At 34.5% G+C, this 22,159-nt stretch overlaps 2 protein-coding genes across 3 annotated transcripts in view; one reads left to right on the top strand and one right to left on the bottom strand.

The window, feature by feature from the left end:
• Nucleotides 1-1,854: 1,854 nt before the first annotated feature.
• On the top strand, nt 1,855-13,649 carry LOC115441759 (Hermansky-Pudlak syndrome 5 protein homolog). Its single transcript, XM_030166695.2, has 5 exons — nt 1,855-2,028; nt 4,337-4,447; nt 4,970-5,206; nt 5,485-7,713; nt 9,390-13,649. The coding sequence occupies exons 1-5, from the start codon at nt 1,936-1,938 to the stop codon at nt 9,708-9,710; spliced, it is 2,991 nt and encodes a 996-aa protein (XP_030022555.2). The 5' UTR covers nt 1,855-1,935; the 3' UTR covers nt 9,711-13,649.
• Nucleotides 13,650-14,365: 716 nt separating this feature from the next.
• The window catches only part of LOC115442973 (transcription factor Sox-5), a 182,585-nt gene continuing 174,791 nt past the window's right edge, over nt 14,366-22,159 (bottom strand). Inside the window, exons 6-7 of one of the 2 annotated variants that reach the window (XM_030168261.2) lie at nt 17,341-17,635; nt 14,366-17,108 (exon numbers count right to left, since the gene is read on the bottom strand). In XM_030168261.2, the coding sequence (XP_030024121.1) occupies nt 16,859-17,108; nt 17,341-17,635 (545 nt within the window). In that variant the 3' untranslated portion in view covers nt 14,366-16,858. The remainder of the gene's footprint in view (nt 17,109-17,340; nt 17,636-22,159) is intronic. The other variant, XM_030168325.2, reaches the window with a different exon arrangement.

Raw genomic sequence — 22,159 nt, 5'->3', positions numbered from 1 at the left:
TTTCGGAACCGGGATAACTCGAGTGATTTTCCAATTATCGGGATACCTACTTTCTCTTAAACATAAATTAAAGATGTGCTATAGTGGTTCTTCAAAGATCTTACTACAGTCTTTAACAATATAAGGCGGTATACCGTCAGGGCCTACAGAATGTTTAGGCTTGATGCGGCTTAGGGCAGCACGCACTTGACGTGCGGTCAGCTGGCCAACGTGCACCCGAGCTGCACCCGCGTATGCACCCGCATTTTTTCTTTAACTTGAGAACGGTAATGGGAAAATGTTTCGTAATCACATTTTGAACCAGTAATTTTAAATAATTTGTGATGCTTCCACTTTTTTCCGATAAGTTGTATTAAGTCCGGTGTATACCAATCAGGATAGTTATATTTTCCCTTAATCCTAGGAAACCTACGGTACACTCTTGGAACAGAATCATCAAAGACTTCAATAAGGGTATTATATAAATGTTCAATAGCTTCATTTGAATTTTTGATACGATACAGAGTGTCCCAATTAATTAATGATAAATCATTATATAAAGTAAACAAATCGGCCTTATGAAAATTCCATCTGGGCCTGTTATGTACTGAGTTTAAATTAACATTGTCCGAATCGTGCTGAATCACTTCTGTCAAAGTCAATCGGTTTGTGGCCCTTATCACCTTTGTGGCAAGGGGGGGGTGGTGTCTGTCAATGTCTACTAGCGGTTCATCAGAAACATGTACTTGTAAGTCGCTCGGTAATAATGATGTTAACACTAAATCTAAAGTACGGTTATTAATATTGGGTATATCGTTTACCTGCCGGAATTCACAGAAGGAGCTCACATATTCATAATAATTCCGTATTTCCACCGTTGTGGATGGCATATTGAAATCACCGAACACCAAAATCTTTACTCATATTTAACTGACAAATCTTCTAAAATATGAAATAAACGCATATAGTGATTTGGAATACATTTTGGAGGAATATAAACAACACAACATAAAAATAAATAATTATTATCCATGTGAACGGTAGCACTGACAACAGAGACCACTGACAATTTCAAATAAGGTTGCATCCACGTTGCCAACGAAGACACGTTTCAGTTCGAAGCGCGATGTCGCTGCTAAAAAGACACCTCCTTGTTTTCGTCCGTCCTGTCTATCACAACGTATGATTTTGAATCCAGGCGGAATAATTTCTCCATCATGAATCGAATCATTAAGACCAGACTCAGTAACAGCAAATAAATCATAAGATGAAGCTAATAGGTTAGTATAAAAATACCAGTCTTCGTTCTTAGGCCCCTGACATTCTGGTAATAAATATGAATATATTTCTTATTTATTATCATTTTTTTTTGTTTTGGTTGAGTTTCGAAACCAGACCCATTTATTGAAACGGGTATTTAATGGCCAGCTTTTCTGATCATTAATTTCCGGAAACAAAGACTCCGGCACTCCAATCATAAATGAGGCGTAATCTCTTTTAGTTTTGGGAATTAATTTCTCTACTTTTATATTACTAGACCCACATAATTTGGTGACATGTTGAGCAATTGCATTCTCGGTTGTATCAGGATGAAGTGACCATACATGTAAAAATATTTTTTTCTCAACAGCCTGAAATGTAGAAATTTCCTGGTTGCCACCTTTTCCGAATGATTGTAAATGTTTTTTTTTTATTTTTATTAGGTTTTCTTATTGTTTTCCAACCTTCTAAGTAATTTTTTTATTATTATCACTAATTTTATTTAGTTTTCGTAAATTATTGTTAGAAATACGTTTTATTAGCTGTATAGGGTGGACATTTTGTAATCTGTGGCCCTGAGAGCTGTCACTGATATGAAAAATAAAAAAATAGTATTTGTCATTCTGTCAACTATTGTCACTGGGAATTTGGTGTGTGTAGAATTTGATTTATCTTTTAAATGAAAAATGAACAATAATGTCTAGTCCTATACCACCTTATATGCTATTAGAGCTTCCAGATATTACGGAATCTATTAATTATCCGATTAAGTCAGTGCAACGAATAAAGGTTGGTGCCTCCTCTTATTCAGATTTTGGCTATTGTTCAAAATATTAATGCACTTGTGTTTAAATATAACTATTGAATAAACGTAAAAACATCATTTCGAAATTGTTTTCAATTTAATTTCTTTATTGCATGAAATACCTAGATAAAAATAAAAAGTGTTAATGAAATTATTTTTAAGTTTAAAATATGAAATGACACTTTAAAGCTATCAGTAACTCTTTCAAAGAGTGACTGCCATGTGAAGTAAATCAAGGCATTTTATATTAAGTTTGTTACCAATAAAAAAAAGATAAATATATTTTAAACTAGTCCGTTCCCGAATTACTGTTTATTTGATGTGGATTGGCAAAAAAATAAGCAAAGTACACTTCAGTCACACTATACAAGCTTAGGTATAGAGACTTAAAATTTTATAAAGAAATGTAACATTGGTATAAGTTTTTTTAATAATAGAACAACCTCTAAGGTTCTATAAAAATCCATCCTTATTTGGTTGAAATGAAACCAATACATTAACAGAGCAGTGATCAAAATATAATTATTTGTCAAAATAATGTAATGCTAAATCTGTATTTTTGTTCAATAAAATGAAATAACCTATTCTTAATTATTTCATGAACCATGTATACTATTTATTACAATGTTATATGGGAGAAAATTATTATTTTTAAGGGTTGCAAACACCTGAAGCGCTCCCCCAAAAGTCTGGTCTGTTTGTATAAGTCCACCCTTGTCAGACTAACAGACATGTAATGTTAAAAAAGAATTCTGTCAGTTGGTAACTTATTCAAATTTGTCATGTATCTGATACTTCAATGTTCATCAAGATACATATATTATACATTAAAATAAAACTACATCTGATTTTTTTATAGTAATGTGGGGTAGCGTTATTTAATAAGCAATTGATTTATTTATTTCAAGAAAATATATTTTTTTTCAATAGCGTGATATTTCATAATTCGCTGTCCATATTTAGGAAAACTCTTAAGTGAGATTGGTTAACTAGAGCCCTAACATTCTGATAAATCCATCCTTTTGTTATATTCCTTATAATGTTTAATTTAGTAATATTGTAAAATTGTATCACGCATGTTGTGGTTGCCTGTAGTCTGAGTTGCAATTTTATGTGTTTTTGTAAACTATGTTGGCAATCCCCAAATCTATACATATTATAAAACAAAGTCCCCTTTTCTGTCGGTCTGTATGTTATTGATTGTCTCAAAATCTACTGAACTGATTATTTTTAGTTGGTATGGAGAAAGTGTAAGACCCTGCGAATGTTATAGGCTACTTTCTATCCTGGGAAAATATATTGAGGGATATTTATCCCAGAAAAATCCTTTACACAGGGAAGCTGCGATCAAAAGCTAGTAATAAAATTAAATAGGCTAAAATAATATTTAATGATGAACACAACATAACACAATGTTTAAACGTATCATAACATGTAAAATAGTAATATTATTGTGTGTAATGTATCATTTATCTCAAACCACCGATAGGATAAAAATAAAATACATATCATATGTCTCATTCATATCGCTGGCTTACTATAACAAGGTCTTATATGAACCTTTATTTATGTTTGAAAAATGAGATTTAAAATTGTCATGTTGGTTAAAATTAGAAAATGCAATAACCCATGGTTCCCCTGCATTCATCTTTTGGGCTTGCTGGAATCTTTTGCTGAAGAAGACGGCATTATGTGATATATATATATAATTCAAGTTGTGCTACAAATATTAAATAGCACCTTGTATTAGTGAACCAGAGATATGTATTGCGACAAGTGGTAACTGTACCTGATGGTAAGTGTAGTAACAATCTTTTGCCAGTAGGCACAATTATGCTGGCCTGCTTGAACTGGATATATACAGGCTGAGCACGGAAAGCGCCATAATTACGTGAGGCACTATGGGTCATGGCGGATCATCATGCTCACAATTATTGTGTCCTTAGCGATAAATGTTCTTCAAATGATGTTTAAAAAAGTTTTTCATGGTAGGCAGCGCCTTGGCTGTGTTCTGGCATTGCTGACGTCCAGGGGCGACAATCCACTTACTATCACGTGGGCTGTTCCCTGCCTTCAGATCCATCCTACAATTTGGAAAACTTACATAGGATCATGCCTATCCCATAGGGTTAGGCGGAGTTTATGAATTGCCACTTTGCACGATACTGGCATACTTCTCTCGCTTCCTCCACCTTCATCCATGTTTTCGTGCATAACCCCCGGCTCAGGGTATTTTGACCTGGCCTTTACTAAGAATGTCATGGAAAACTTTCACTCATTAATTTGTTTCAGTACACATGTTTCGACGTGTCAAGGTCGCTGATAGCGTTCGGCGCGACCAGCGGAGGCATTTACATATTCAACAGGAACCCGTGCGAGTTTGTTCAGCTGTTACCGAACAAGGTTTGTATGTTTTTTTTTTTATTGCTTTGAATGACGAGACGAGCTTGCCGATCGTTTGATCTTAAGCTATATGATCACCCATAAACAGTAGAAACACCATCCAACACCCTGTACGACAAAGTATTATTTGGTATTCCACTGCGCTCGCCATCCTGAGACATGAGATATTCAGCCTCATTATGTCCAGTAGATATTATACATTGGCTACAATGTCCTTCAAGCCGGAACACAACAGTGACTACACACTGCTGCTTGGCGGCCGAAATAGACATTATAATGGTACTTACCCAGGCGGACTCTGACATATGAGATACCTACCACCAGTAATACTTATATTGACAAGTTTGTATATTGCATCGCCCCTTTTCCCGTTTTCCGAGGTAGGCTGAGGTTATAACCACATTTCGTCATACTAGATCCCATGAAGTTCAAATAAATACTTAAATTACTCTGAATAAGACTACATACGTTTCAGTAATCAACGTTGTATGTATATAATATATATGTATATCATGGTTACAGGATGGTGCTATCACTAGACTGTCAATATCGACTGACGAGAAGCACGTCGGTTTCGCGAACGGTCGTGGCGTGGTCACCGTCGCCGAGTGCGACCAGTCGCTCAACGCTGGTCACTCGACGGTCACCTCCAAGGAGCACCAAGGGAACGAGGTCACCGCCATGGTGTGGAACAACAACATGCTGTTTACAGGGGATGATGTTGGCAAGATAGCAGTACTTCAGTTGCAGAATTTTATTGTGAGTTATTTTGGTTGTGGCTGTAGTCGATTGTAAATTTTCTTGGATTAAGCATTTGTTATGAAAAAAAGTATTAATGCAGGAATTAGTCGAATTGTGTGCCAATTTTGTCTAAATCGAATCAGCTTGTGCAAACTTCATTGGTTAAACATCAAAACTTAAAAAAAAATACTTTCCACAAATTTTGTAGGTTTGATACATTTATTATTTATCCTCATGACACAAAGCTTCAGAATATAATATCGAGTCGAAAATAATGTCAACACTTTATATTTCAGGCCAAGACTATGTTCCAGGTTTCTTCCCAAACAATCATGAATCTGGATTCTCGGGTATGCCAGATTGATGTCAAGTCTTGCATGCTACTAGTATCCACTTTAACACGTTGTTACATCTGTGACACAGTGCAGGAACAATACCGACAGATCGGTCAGAAACTCAGAGACGGCGAATTTGGAGCTTGTTTTGTAAATACAGAAAGTAAACAGTACACCATCACAAACAATAATGAGAAGCCATTTTCAGAAGTTAAAAAGTATAATATGGCAAATGATGATATAGGTTTTGCTGATGGCAAGGATTTAGAAAATACTTTAATATTCTGCGCAAGACCGTCTTCAAGGCTCTGGGAAGCTACGATTGAAGGCACAGTACGACGGACACATCAATTCAAACAAATTTTAGGCAGGCATGCTACTAATGTCGTTTCTTTAGAGTTGTATGAAAATGAGACTTTTTGTATAGGCGATACAACTTCTAGTGAAGAGGGTCAACCTGTAAACTTTCCAAGAATAATTTGTATGAATGGTGCCATATTTTCGTTTAAGAGAGACGCCTTGTATTTCCTTAATCTGGAAAACGAGGACCATACAGTTTGGTATGACAAATACACAGATATTATAGATTGTAAAGTGTTTCACGACATTATATATTTATGGTTAAGTAATGGCTCTCTAAAATCTTTAAGATTCATGAAAATAGACAAGTTTTTAGTTAAGTGTTATGTTGATGAGAAATATCTACTCTGCGCTGAATTGTGCGCCTATTTCAGTGATTACTTACTTTCAAACGCTCTGCCATCAAAACTTCATGTTTTAGTGGGCTTGAGAGATAAAATAGATAAAGAATCGATAAGTAAGATACAAGAAGTTTTGAATAAATTTTCAGACTTGAAACATAATGATGCTACTCAAATGAAGTCTGGTATTTATGTTGTAGATAACTCATATCGTGCACAATCTACGTTGTTAGATGAAGATTTAGATATAAAGAATAATGATGATTACAAGTTTGGTACACTGACACCAGAAGCGATGCAAACTTTGAAAGATCTTAGTATTACTGTATCAGACAAAATAAGCACAAGCAAAAAGATTCTAAAAGAGAAATGGGAAGATTTTGAGGGTAAAATGAAAACACTTGGTGTGGAGAAACCGATTATCCAAGATTACAATCCACCTCAAAATCAAAGGGTGATTAGAGAGGAAAATATAACTGAGGACGCGCATGTCGATTTTGATAACGATATTATTTACAAAGAATCTAGTCAAGAAACCATAGAAGTAGACAGTGATAGTTTAGCTAACGATAATGCGTGCAAATCTTTGTATCAATATTTTAGGTTAAGCCTAGTAGGTAAGGAAACAGAAGAATCGAATTTAATATCTATGATCGAAAGCTTCGCCTGTGATATTAGGGAGGTACACGAGCTTATGTTGTCGTTAGAGAAGTATTGCGTGTCGATCGGTGCTTTAGAAGAGTCGAAGTTCATACCGAGTAATATCTTCCTCACTTACTTGAACGGTACCTCGAAAAAGGGGGAATTTTTCGATACGATCATACAAAATGAGATACTGTACAAATACTTCGTGGATTCGTGCATATCTGTTAACATGAAGACGCAAAAACTGACGAATCTTGGCTGCGAATGTGGTTACCCCCTTCCATACGCTCGTAGTGACTACACTCCAACATTCTCAGCGTTGATAGATGAATTCGTTGAGCGGCAATGGTCAAGTAAAACTAGAGACCAGTGCTACGACATTTGCAAACGGATGCCTTATTTGTGGCGGAAGATTCTCTATCTACGGCGGAATGAAGACTTATTGAATATACTGAGGCTGCTACTGCAAATGTTGGACGAGAATTTACTCCATTCGTTCCTTCCACAATTCACTCTGGACATTTGGAGTAGGGCAGTGCAGTTATACGTCACGTTGCATGCAAATATGTGTTTAAATTGTTCGAAAAAATTCGATCATATTTCTGTGAAGGATACATTAAGTTGGGACGATTTGGGAGCGCTAATGATAAAGTCGATTGGTGGTAGGAATGCTATTAAAGTGATGGAAGAGCATGCGCATTTGATAGAAGCGGGCGCGATAACTGTCAAGTTTTACCATACTTGTCTGCTGGTGACCATGTTGGAGAAGTTTGATGCTACTATAACGGGGCAACTGACGGACACCATTTATAGTTCCTATAACTATCCAGATTCGAGAGATGATGTAAGTACTGTTTTTTTTTTGTATGCGGGCACGAAAAATGGCCCCCCTGCACCTGATAGTAAGTGGAGTGGGGTCCAATAGAATGTCGACTGACGAGAGATGATTACCCCTCGACAGTCGACACAATTATGCCGGCCTGTTGGAACCGAGTATACACAGGCTGATCCCGGAACGCGACGCATTTACGTAGGCCACTATGGCGGGTTTCAACACCTTATCTATGCTGGTCGCTATACGGACGGATATAATATCCTACCACCAGCAAATTTTATTTTATTGTCTATAATTAAATTTTAGTATATCATAGGTTTATTGTAAGCGAGATTGGGTAGACACCATTGTTCTGTTTCTCTCTGCTTCGGTTCTTACCACGTTATATTGTAATTAGTGCAATTTAGGTGAAGACGTACCATGCGAGGGTTCCGTTTCATGCATTAAGTAGTTTAAAAAAAAAACGTAAAATAGGCAATAAATAACACCTCGGAAAATACATTGACAAAATATGAATGTATCCTTTGGTTTCATAATGTAATTTACTATGCAAAATACTGCGTTCCACGATACATGGACCGATTAAAAACACATAAAGAATAGCTATTAATATTTCGGAAAATACATTGAAACAAAAAAAATATATATTTTCATTTATTTGGAAAACTTACAGCTAGGTAATACAATATGAATTCAGAATTCACAGTAAAAAAAAAACTAAGGCGCATTAAAAGTTTTCACAATTAGGGGAGATAATTATGATGTTTTGTTACAAAATAAAATGTTGTTTTATACAATTAGTTAAGTTCACAAAAAGTGCCTTATTACCATTAAGCTTTATTATCATTAAAGTGCCTTAATTTAAATAAAAATAAATAAAAATGCTTTATTCATCACGTAGGCGAACATAGTTGCACTTATGATAAGTCAAGGTACATGAGAATATTCAATTATTACTTAATTAGATTAGCTTATATAAACAAAGACAATAAAATAAATGAAAAATATACTTAGTAAACAAAGAAGCCAGCTCGGGCTGGCAGGGAAGAAGAAATAAAATTATGTATGTATGTATTTTAAATAAGCAATAAGGGAGAAACGCGTCGCGATCCTCACCGGTGAGGACAATAAAAGCCCTAACCTAGCTAACCTACCAGCCTTTCACTAACTACCTAAGCGATGACTACCCGAAGAAGAAAGGCAGAAAGAAACTCCGGCTTTATTTTTGTCATCAATTGTCTATTCATTTATAATATTGTTATTAAATATATATATATTTTTTAATAAGTCTTTTCTATACAAAGTCTGATTAATTATATAAGCTAATACACGCACATCACCGTAAAATTGCGGAGAAAATCCACATAAAAGTATTTAGCAATAACTAAAAACTAACGAAAAACAATAATACTAAAAATTATAAAACTATGAAACAGTCAGTGTACAGCGTGCATACGCCTACATTTACAAACATAATATTTTCATTTCATATTTTGTCGCAGATCTTGGTCAATATAATTAAGATTATAAATTTTAAGGCTGGTGCAACAAAATGATCGGTCGGTCGTCTATTATACATTGATAATTCAATGAGTCAATATAAAATAAAATATGTCACATAAATTTAAAACTGTTTAATTATTGGAAGTATCTTTGATTTTTCATAACATAATTTACTTTTCCAGATATGCAAAATACTGCGATCAACAATGGATGGACAGATAAAAAATACAGCATTGCCGATAAGCGTCGCCGCAAGATCTACTAACTGGGGTTTGATTCCAGTATTGGACGAGTCAGTGAAGTCAATAAGTGACATTTTAGACCATCTATCTGTCAATAATGAAGGTTTGACAGATTGTGCACTCTGTGGGCTGCCGTTAAAAAATGACGTTTTGATCAAAGATGGCGGACTGTGGGTTTTTAAATGTTGCCACACTTTCCACGGGGCGTGTTTGGATTTGAACAAAGTAAGATTGTGTCCGTCTTGCGCGCCGATTAAATGAAATAATTTTTGAGAATAACCACCGGTTTATTAAAATAACTCCTATAATATAATAAATATTATACCGTTAAGTTATAGGAGTATATTGAAGGCAAACATGAACAAATGTGTAGTGGATTTATGTTAGAATAGCTTTAAATTTGTATCAAAAGCAATACCTTTGGATACATAGATTATTTTTAATAGATGGTTCACTAAGAATTATGGATGTATATCGATAGAAGAATGGGTAAAAAGTATGGCAATAGACTCGACTTCTAAGTCCTATCACATCATGGGACGGAATACGCACGGCGCAAACTGCGTTCACCAGTTGCGTCTCTGTCTATCCCTTCGGAGATAAAAATCGTGTGTGAATGTTTGTATAATTAATATCAATTTATTCAACCATATCCAATTGCTGGGGCAAAGTGCATATGTATAGTAGTCCCCTGCGTGTACCTACGCGATATCAAAACGCCTTAACACAATTTTGAAAAGAAAGCAGATTGTTCATTTCCACCTTTTTTTATAAAGGTTCGTATATGGGTTATGGTTATACTGTTTTCTGTCTCACCATAAAAATTGACAAACAAAAATAGACCATATTTCATGCCCATTAATGTCGCTCTTAAAGGGCTGTTAGCAGCCACTTATTTGCCAGTCTAGGGTAATGATATGTGAAATTGGTAGAAAATGATTTAATAATATCAGCCCTGTATTATATACTGTCCCACAGTTGGGCACGGGCCTCCTTTACTACTGAGGGGGATTAGGCCTTAGTCCACCACACTGGCCTAGTGCGGATCGGTAAACTTTGCACACCCTCAGAACTCCTACAGAGAATTTCTCTGGTTTCCTCACGATGTTTTCCTTCACCGTTAAAGCAAGCGATAATTCACACATCATTTAAGAAATTTCAGAGGTGTGTGCCCTTGGGATTTGAACCTGCGGACATTCTCTCGGCAGTCCATTCCACACCTAACTACGCCGTTTTTTTTCCTTTATGATATGGAATTTGAATCGTGTTTAAATATTCTTATTAACAAAAAACAAGTGTAGCATCTATTTTAAGTAATATTTGTTTGGGTATTAATAATCTCAATACTGTTAACCGAATGTATTAAAATAGATTAAGGCCCAGCTTACGTATTATAATATATCGTGAAAATATTTCTTTGATCAATGTTAAATACTCGAATACATGGCAGTTGTAACTATTAGCAACGTTATTTAATAAAAATAAACTAGTAGAGTTAGCTTTTAGAATTTTAAATCGATATGTATGAAAATGCAAAAACTTGATAGATAAGGTATCGGATATATGTTAATTCGAGGTTTCTTCCGCGTTCGCTTAGTATGACTGTTTGACTTTAATATTTATCAGATGTGAATTTACAGTCGAGGACCAATTCCGTCTACAAGTGTATATCCGTCTTTTTGCAATTACGGGTGTTGTAATCCGTAGAACGAAAGCCACCGACATAGCCCATCGGCTTAGCAAGCCGTAGTGGCAGTAAGCATGGCACATAGCAGTGGCGAAAGGCGAAATTTTCCGATAGGAAACGCCTTTTCTAAAAAGTCGGATATGCCTCCAAAGACGGAATAGGGCCTCCTGACAATACCAATAATTTGATGATTCGTTTCTGTGTCAGTTTGGATCTGCTATTTATAATAAGCCATTTCTTGTATAAATTTGTAACAGAGCCATCTATGATCGAAACTAAGCAGCTGAAACAGTATTGCCATAGACAAAACATTATATTTGATTTTAATTATTTAAAGCTTTATGATATCAACAAATATGAAACATTAATAGGTTTAGTTAATTATAAATGTTTTGTAGAGATGATTTTGTGACATTAAATTGTGATTTATCTCGAATTAAATTGCATAATATGAATTAAAACTACTTTCTAGCAGCTATGTCATAATAATATGAAGATCTTATGATGTGTGTTATATTTTGCGTTTTGGTTTGAAATTATTGTACTTAATCAGGTACAAAATGTTTTTAATGGGGGTTATTAAATTTTTGTTATTGTGTATTAAATAGTTACTTTTTTGTTATTATTTTTTTCAAAAGTTTGTACATAATTACAGTCTACTCAGTTTATTTGTAGTAATCAAATTTTAGATTTTTGTAGGCCGTTAAATCATATTTACTTCGATTAATCGATTAATCGAACCAGATAAACAAATTATAGTGTCATCAATGGTGTAGATTTCTTTTTTATTGCTTTGAATGACGAGTCGAGCTTGCCGTTAGCTTAATGGTAAGCGATACGACCGCCCATAAACAGTAGAAACACCATCCAACACCTTGAATTGCAAAGTATTGTTTGGTATTCCACTGCGCTCGTCATCCTGAGACATGAGATGTTAAGTCTTATTAAGTATGTCCAGTAAAGTATAAACCTAAATTTTGTTATAAAAACACTGAAAAATCAGTAGATACTAGTACAATTATGTTGTCTTATTGTTAATAAATTGTACTTATTGATTATTAACAAGCACAAGACGTTGTGTTAGTCTGAATACAGCATAATAACGTATAGATATTATTTTTATCCCAAAGTTGCCAGCTTAATGATATCAATAACTTTAATTATTTAAGCTTAAATAGTTCGCTCAAATTATTCTTGCCTGATTTATATGTATTTTAGTTGAAATTTATTATTTATATACTCTGTCTATGGAGGTTAAGGCAAAAAAAAACATCTTGTATGTGAGAAAGTGTTCATCGAAAAGTGTCAAATTATGGTGGCGCCACGGTAGCAAGTGGGTAAATTTTAATAGCGCCAAATGTTATTACGAGTAGGATATTAAATTATGGACGGCCTTGGTGGAGTAGTTGTATTACAGTACCACTGCAGTGTTAAAGTTTTGGGTTCGATCCCCGGGTCGAAAAAGTGATCTTGGGTTTTTCTACTCAGTATCAGCCCGGAGTCTGGAATTTGTGCCCGATATAGAGATAAGCTCACCCCCTATCACATGGCTCTATGCATAGAACGGAATACGAATGATAAAAGGTGCACCAGTCACGCCTTTGCATTTCCCTTCGGGGTAAAAAGGTGTGAGTGTAAGTTATACAATAAAAAATAATTCCATTTTATTATAGTTGATGTTACACATATTCAAATTTCATTAAACCTCTGTACACCAACTACAATAGTCAATATATGAAATTGATCAATTCGCCACACTTCACTCTGTTTACAACTGCTAACTTCATGTTTTACCCTATTGCTACACTAGCGCTAATGTGGTGGGATTTTGAGTTGTAATTTGCGACTTATCGTTGGACACTACAAATTATCCCCCGTATAAGATGGTGCTTTTATACTCTACCTTCGATAACTGCCGTAAAGCCGGTTTTCATTTGGCAAGCATATGCGTACGAAGTGTAGTTTGAGAAAGGAAAACCTATGCATGGACACTAGATTGTTTCAAACTTGTGCGTAAGTATAGCTACAATGAAAACTCGACTTGAGGCAATACAATACGCTCCCCAAAACAAAATCTCATCTGCAAAATGTCGTTTCAGTATGGTTTTTAAGTTACGTGAAAATATAAATACCAAATTATTTCAAAACTATTGATTGTTATCAAAAATAATTTAATTTCTATTTTGAGGTGAGTAATTGATATTTATATTTTCACTTAACTTAAGACTTTTATACTGACACTAGACATTTTGCAGATGCTTTTGGGAACCGTCGAATTATATTTGAATTCTATTATGGATTAGAGGGATCATTGGGAGACTGCAGATCATGGCGCCTGTGGGTGCTTCGTTGAGCTTGGTTGTCAGGCCTTCGCCCCAGGCAGCGAATTTTGATACAAATGTAAATAAATTGTTATATTTTTGTAATTTGCAAATGTAGTCATATCACTTAACTGTGTATACTTCGGTGTTTAATGTATGCGGAAACTTGTAAGAAATAAAATATCTATTGTACTGCTTGTTTTATTTCATGGTATTTGTTAATTGTTTGGTAGAAAAATCGTTGGCCTACATCCATATAATATATTATGTAGTAGACACGTACTAGATCGTGTTCCGTACTCATTGTGTTCGACTCAACTGTACTGTAATCCGCACACCTGACTAGTATGATTTCAACATTGAAAGCGTGTGGTTATGTAAGTACGGGGTGGTGCTCATAAGAACTCGAGTCTAAGTGTAAACCTGGGTGCGAATAAAAAATATTAGTCAAATATGTAAAATTATTTGTTGTCAAGTGAATAAACAGGTTATAACAGTGACGTTTTGGTTGCCATTTTAGTTCAGATTTTGGACAAATAGTTTATATGGTCGGTCGTGTCTATAGAATATACGTCAATGATGGCCTATTATTACAAGGCTGTTATATATTTGATACAAATTTAATTAAATAATTTATGTCTCAGTAAAAAATCTAATAATCCCGAAGGTAAATAAATGGGGAATCATAATTGTCTTTTCTAATGAATTCCATGAAAATTTTAAATCTCAATTTTTCTTATATTAATGAAAATTAACATAAGACCTTGAAATAGTGAGGTAGTGAAATATGTCCATTAGACGAAGTGCCTATAGTACATTAAGTCTGACTAAACAGGTAGGCAGTCTAAGGCAATCGTTTCGGTGACTGAAAGTTCGAAGTAGTAAATGAAACAAAATGCAATATTTTTTTAATATTTTATTTTTTAATATACTTTTGGGTTTTGGCACAATTTTTAAACAATGTGTCCTGGATATATGCTAGGTATTAAAACCTAAGTTCTACCTACTTACACATTTGAAATGTTTTCGAAAGCTATGTTCGGGCATCAACTCATACAGAGTAAAACATCGCAAATAAATTGTACTTTCAGTTAAACAATTTTGTGACGCATCAGAACTAAAGCAAAACAAAATAACAATTTAAGTACAGTTCGTAAACAAGTTCGTATGGCAAGAAGTAATCAAATATTTTTTTGTAATAAATTAAAAGATTTATAAAATCAAAAATCGATCGAGATCTTAACGTAGACATATTAAGTATCGATCATTAAATAACCACAAACTAACGTCCATCAATCTATATTGTATTTACATTGTTCCAACATAAAAATAAATAATGTAACGTCATCTAGACCCTTAAATACACACTACGTATAACTATAAACATTAATTCACATACACTTTTATTCGATTAACTAATTCTCGATTACTGGCATTTTACTTACAAGGAGTACAGCTAGAGAGAAAACAAAACAAAATGTTACCATTAAAAAAATAAATAACAAAATGACATGGCATTCAGTGTCGCGAAATGTGCGATTTTTTACGAAAATCTTATCTTTACAAGTCTAACAATTATTACTTTATATAAATTGTAGATTACGTGTAGCTACAAGTTTAATTTCTATTTTCTACTTAATATAAATTGCACGATTCGATAAAGCGAAATATTGTTTTTTACAGTTTAGGGAATTTTAAATCGCCATTGGCGGAGATATGGTTTAATTTTGTTTGAATTAAAAATGAAAACAAAAAGTATCGTATTTAGATGATTTTACTGAACATCTACGACACTAAATAAATAATATCGACCAATATTCTCCCCATTGATCGGTTGCTTCTTATAGAAAATCAGACATACAATTATTAAATACAAAAATATGACACGTTTTTAGTCAGCTGGCACAAAATGGCGGCAAATAAGGCCCACAACATAATGGGCACATTTTCAAATTCAAACACGAAAAATTTACACTGGGCTTAAAAATTGACCCCCTACTTAGCGTAAAGTCATAGCTTCAGTACGACCAATATTCACTATATTATTAGCTTCTATGACCATTATGTAAGAGTAGGTAAGCAATAATAATTTTTACAAGTATTTTGGTAGACAATCTAAGTCTAATCATTCGAAACAAAAAAACACTTATTCGAATCATTATTTCCAAAAATAAAATGCTGTCTTTAAATATAGTTAAAATATTTCCACTGGCTACAACTACCCACTGAGCTAGTTATAGTACCAATATGAGTATTAGATCATTATGCTTTAAATCTCACTGTATACCAACATAACCAGTTCGCCGCGTGTTCAAAACACATAAATTTTCAAGCATTCCGCTTCATTTTTGGTTTGACACATTTTAATCGCTTAAAACTAGGAGCATCTAAATAACGTACCTAATTTTATACATGGCCACTTAAAAGTCAAGATCCTTTCGTCTAAACCTAACAATACACGCTAATATTTGAACCTTAAACTATAACATTTAGCCAAACGCTATAAAATAATGAAATATCTACAATGTTCACTTATTTACACAAAATACATCGTAATGTTGTCATAGGTTACATCCAGTTAAGTAGAAGAAACGTGGTATATTTACATTTTTGCCTAATTTTCTACATATTTCTTACATGTCTGACCTATTGACAATATAATGCCTGATTCTACAACTTTATCGTTTATGGATACCTAGTCCCGCGATATTACAAATTTATTAGAGAGAAAATCCGTATATTTAAAATAACTATTAATTCTAAGTCGGCAGTTTACTGTATCGATATAATTTATAAATACATATTTATCATTATAGGTATCTTTGAGTGGCAAGGCAAAAATATTAGACCGTACAGCCAAAATTATATTCATAAGGAAAGAATTAAACAAAATAAATCATGAAGCCGACTGTTTCCTGTATAAAAAGCCATTCATCTAAACATGTCCACGATTACAGTTTTTCTTAATTCACTAATGGAATAACCTCATTATAATTACACATATTTTTAAATGAGAGATCCAATTTGAGACACTGGCAGACAACCTTCCTCGAGAAATAATAATTTTGTCTCCCTCACTCGTATGTACATAGAAAGAGACACACGTAACCCCTACATTTCGAAAAGACGCAAGTTTTCACGCAACAGTTTCATCGATATCAAGTAACACATTTGGATGTCTGTTACTTGATGATTATTTAACTTCGTGTCCGTTTAAAAACATTGACTCAAGCCAAAATCAAAGTTTAAATTATAAATATAATTTTGTCACTAATTTGGAGACCATTATTGATCGTTTTCACATATCGGTGCGCCATTCTAGAATAGAATTACCAGGGGTGGTGCGACGGCGGGAGCGAGAGAGGCGCGGCGTGCGGGTATGGCCAGCCGCGCGCCGTTCCTCAATCATCCTCTCTGGGGGACAGCGGCGGAGAAAACGAGGGGTTCATGTAGCTGCCTCCGTTGGGGGGTGGGGACGAGTTCGAAGGTCCTGGAGACGAGAGGGAGGGGAGGAAGCCCAGCTCGCTCCCCCCGTCCCGGCACCACAGCTGACGCATCTCCTGTCGACGCGTTCGCATCAAGTTCTTGTATTCGGATATTCGCATTTTCTTCCCATCGACTATGCATGTCCGCTTCGGCCTTGGTCTGTACCTAAAATTAAAAACAAACTCTTGTATATTTAAATGAAACATCTACTTATTAAAAAAAAATAGATTTTCTTCACCATGACATTGATGATAGAAAAATTAAAGTTAACATCGGAAATTTTTTAAATGTATTTTTAAAGTTTCGTTTTTGGTTCTCCTGTCTAAGTTACCCTTAATAATAAGTGGCAATACTTTCTGACTATATTCCATGAGTAAACATTAACAGTTTAACTTACCTATAGTCAGGATGTTTCTCCATATGTAGTTTCGAAAGTCTTGACTGTTCCTCGTAATACGGCTGTTTCTCCGCATTCGACATGGCCTTCCATCTCGCCCCGAGGATCTTGGATATGTTAGAGTTGTGCATATCAGGGCAGGCTTTCAGGATCTTCCTGCGCTCGTCCTTGGCCCACACCATGAAGGCGTTCATGGGTCTCTTGATGTGGGGCTTGCCGGTCTCATCGCGTCTCGGCTGACGCACCAGCTTTGCCTTTTCCACTTCTTCCTGCGGCGATTGGGCCCATGAAGATGCTGGAATTAAAGTAAATAAATTTATTTCACATTTTAATATGAATGACAAGAGTGGGAATGGGTCAATGTGGTGGTGTAAAAATAAATATGTTAACTGAGAATCGCTTTTCACAGTTCATCAGCCCGTTAAAAATTATAGAGATACCTATAAGTCGAGATTACATTATAAATGATTGCAATAAATTCTCATAATCGAGATGACGCAAGTAATTAGTAACTAATGATGATGGGTTACATTAATAATAAAACTAGTTTCGGATTATATGGCGATTTTTTGTTTATTTAAATTTTCTCCCAACGTTTCAAATACTGCATTCATGGTCACGGGGTAGACTGAGGTGTTGGTCGTCCGAAAAATAAACACATTAAATTTAACCAGAATTACTGCAATAATGAATAAAAAAAAAAAATACTTATAACAGCTTCACATTTAGACACTGGATGTTAAACATAATGTCTAGATGTATAGTTAAATGCGAAATAATGAAACATAAGTACGCATACTGATGATGTAGATTCGAATTTTGACAATAGCACTTGTTCACACAGACTACCTAAAAGACTTATCATCATCATCAGCCACATAAAGTCCACTGCTCCATAAGCTTCCGCTAGCATTTCCAGAGGGACCTGTCGAAAGTGGCCTGCATCCACCGTGTTTTCGTGACCTTTATCAAGTAATGATAAAGGTAGGTTTATGTAATATCAGATAGGCTTTATGTAATATCAGTCCTGTATAATATATAATGTCCCACTGTTGGGCACGGGCTTCTACTACTGAGAGGGATTAGGTCTTAGTCCACCACGCTAGCCTAATGCGGGTTGGTAGACTTCACACACCTTCTAAATTCCTATAAAGAACTTCTCAGGTATGCAGGTTTCCTCGCGATGTTTTCCTTCACCATTAAAGCAAGCGATAATTCACAAAGAATACACACAATTTTAGAAAATTCAGAGGTGTGTGCCCTTGGGATTTGGACCTGCGGACTTTCATTTCGCCAGTACGTTTTACATCTAACTAGGCTATCGCTGCTTTTCTAAAAAAGTCTAACACTAAATATGTAGGTCATGTATGTAACATTTTGGCCGAAACATTAGACGACACGTGTCCACACAATAAATCGGGTGGCGCGGAAACACGCCGCCGAGCTGCTCTTTCCTCGAATTAATTTGACACACTGTTATTAAATTTATGACATCCTACATTTGATTCACGCTTAGATACACTGTTTGATGAATGCACTGGCCGATATTGTTGCGCGCGAAAGTGTTAGCGTTTAATATTTTAAGATTTCAAATAATTTTGTATGGATCAAACTGGTAATTAAGAAAGAGTATTAAGTTAGTTTTTCTAATGTAATTTAGGAATATAAATGAACAAAAATATCAAGTGTTTTTTTTTAATACTGCCTCAGTGGCGTAGTTCTACTTCGTGCGCAGTACGGCTCGAATCCCGCATCGGGCAAAGTGATATTTGAGTTTTTCTGCTCAGTATCAGCCCGGAGTCTGAAATTTGTGCCCGATATCATATCATGGGACGGAACACACTTGGCGAAAAGTGGTGCCATGGTTGCACAGCTGCATACCCCTTCGGGGATAAATGCATGATGATGTGTGTGTGTTTTTTAATATTTTTTTTATTTAAGTTTCAGTTGCTAATACTAGTTGTGGAGACGGAGAGTATATGGCTCGATTTGTTTATAGTGATCTTAAAAGGTACCCTCTTTTAGGGCAAGAAAGAGTTCTAACGAAAATATTAGGAATTGTACACAAAAACGTTTTAAATGCGGTCGATTCAACGCCGCGCGCTTTCTTGAAGGTTAATGTATTGCAATTTGTTAATTGGGTACAAATATTTAGAAAATACGCCCTAACTATAATTATAATTAAATCAGAAATATCACAAACATCTTCCACTTAATATACCAATTAGTCAAATTTGATGTAACACGTATCCAAATAAATCATTCTATCAATATTCCTACCGTTGCACTTGTAATTAACGTCAGCATGCGACTGTACAGGGCCGAGCGGAAGTGTGCGTCCTGAGCGCCATCTATTTCGCTTTTCACGCTATTCTCTTGTTTTAAAGGAAACCAAACGACAGTTGCGATTTTGTAACCATTTTGGTTTGGGAACGAGCCAAGTATTTAAAGTAGATACTGTTTTGTCTTGTTGTGGATCTATGATGGTATTATATGAAAGTTATGACATTTCATATTCGAACACTCCGGATGGTGTAAATATGAATTATGTATAAGTATACTATTCTATAATTTGTTTATATAAATGCGAAAGTTTGTGAAGATGATGTTTGTTCCTCTTTCACGAAAAAACTATTGAACGGATTTGAATGAAACTTTACAGTAATATTGGTTATACATCAGAGTAACACATAGGCTACGATTTATATTGATATTATGTAAATTGGTCATAATATAACGATATGTATTAAGTAAGTGGGAAAAAAAATATATCCCGGAAAACTGCTTCCCACGAGCGAAGCCGCGAGCATAAGCTAGTATATTATATATTAAGACTAAGTCATAATAGATTCTATATAATTTGAAGAATATTACAAAATACCGCCTACTAAAAGCGTTTACGTGCCAAAACTAGTTCACCACACAAACCTAATTCCTCCTAAAGGTTCATTATCATTATGATTATTTTTATTTTATGAACATAAAACATTTTATTTCGTACAAAATTCCCTAACGACTAATATAATTGCGTAACAAAAGCTCCATTATGTTAGCAAGAGACAATTAATCAGTACAACAAAGCTCGCCGAAAGCTCCGCGTAATCAGCTTTAAAATAGCTATAAAAATGAGAAGACATGTAACGCTGGGTATACACGATTTGTTAATTAATTTTTTTACATTACTTAATTTTATTTTTTATAACAATTTACGATTTTTTTGCGACGGTAATTTTTGCTGAAATTCTTTTAAGGCAGTTGTTTACAGTTTAAATTTTAATGTTTATTAATAAATACCAAGCCAATATCTCCGCTACAACTTTAATGAACGTTATTTGTAACTAAAACTGTTTATTGTCGTGACTCGTTACGTCATTTTTATGTTCGTTTAATAGTTTAATGTGTCCATCGCTTAACTTTGCTGACAAGAAGTGTACACAGTGTCTGTGCGTCGAACACATTAACCACAGTCCACAAGATTCCATACGACACCGTGTCAGAATATCATAGCTGGAAACACACAGTCGAGCTTGGCCTGAATATCGGCATTACAGTATAACTGTTTTACAGTACAAGATGTATTAATTATATTTAGCAATTAAATGCTAGACATCAAAATGTTTGGAGGCGACACGGTACATTTCTTCATTTTAACATTTCACGTTACCCAAACTATTTATCTAAGACTATTCCTTGTTTATTTCTGTTTTAATGTTTCGCAACAGATCTAGTTTTGTGATATTAAAATTGATTATGTTTAACGTATGTACGATATGTTGTGCTCGAGTCGTTTGCGCGGAATCAACATTTGAGTTGATTTAATGTGATTTTGTGTCATCAGTACTCAATGAATAATATCGTAATGTTACATGAGAAATTGTATGCGCATTAGACGTTTGTCGTATGAGCAATCGCTCTCGGCATATGAATCTCAAATCATAACAATTTTTGTCGGATTCACTGAAATTTGTAAATGTAATTGGATGTTTTCGTAATATGATTTACAAATAGTTTACACACGATGTTAATATGACAAATGCATTTTACATTCAAAATGAATGCAATAGAGTAGATCGGTCATACGTTTTTTTTATGTTTGCAGTATTGAAATATACCGAGATATCTTTATGATTAATATATAGCTTCCTTCGTAGATACTATTAGTAATGTAACCAATTTGTCGAAACATATTGTATATAAATTGAACAACAATTTGCTTAACAAATAAGCAGTATTAAATACGTGTTTTTTTGACATCGCGATATGACAGATAGTTATAAATATAAATGTAAAATATTTGTTATTCAACGTCATAAAGTAGTTTATAGTTTTGTATAGATTATATTAAGAGGACAGAAGTTGTGATCAAAAGTTTCTTTACAATAATACTGATAGACAGGGACAGTTTTCATTTTGTAATTATGACCTGGAGAAGAATTACACTGTTTAGGAAGATTAGAAAAACTAAGTATATATTTCGGTGTCCAGTTTTCATCTCTTAATAAACTTTTTGGTATGGAATGTTTTTTTTTTTTATTAGATTCGATATAAAATGCACCTATTATATACTACCACAGAAATCAAAATATATTTTTTTATGTTTTTAAATATTTTAGTCAAACATTATATTTTTCAAAGTATAATTATTACGATTAAACTTTAAGTGTGTACTACGCCTATTAGATGAGTTGATTGGACAGCCGCGCCAATATTTTTGGATCTCGTACGTACTTGTGACGTTTTTTTACGTCACGTTTTATCTGATTCACACGCTGTCGTTTGCTGTTTTCGAGAACGTCGTTAGATAATTTCCAATTGTATT

Source organism: Manduca sexta, chromosome 7 (assembly GCF_014839805.1).
Source record: "Manduca sexta isolate Smith_Timp_Sample1 chromosome 7, JHU_Msex_v1.0, whole genome shotgun sequence".
NCBI lineage: Eukaryota > Metazoa > Arthropoda > Insecta > Lepidoptera > Sphingidae > Manduca > Manduca sexta.
The sequence above is the reverse complement of the archived record's forward strand: the minus strand, read 5'-3'. Positions and strand labels throughout refer to the sequence as shown.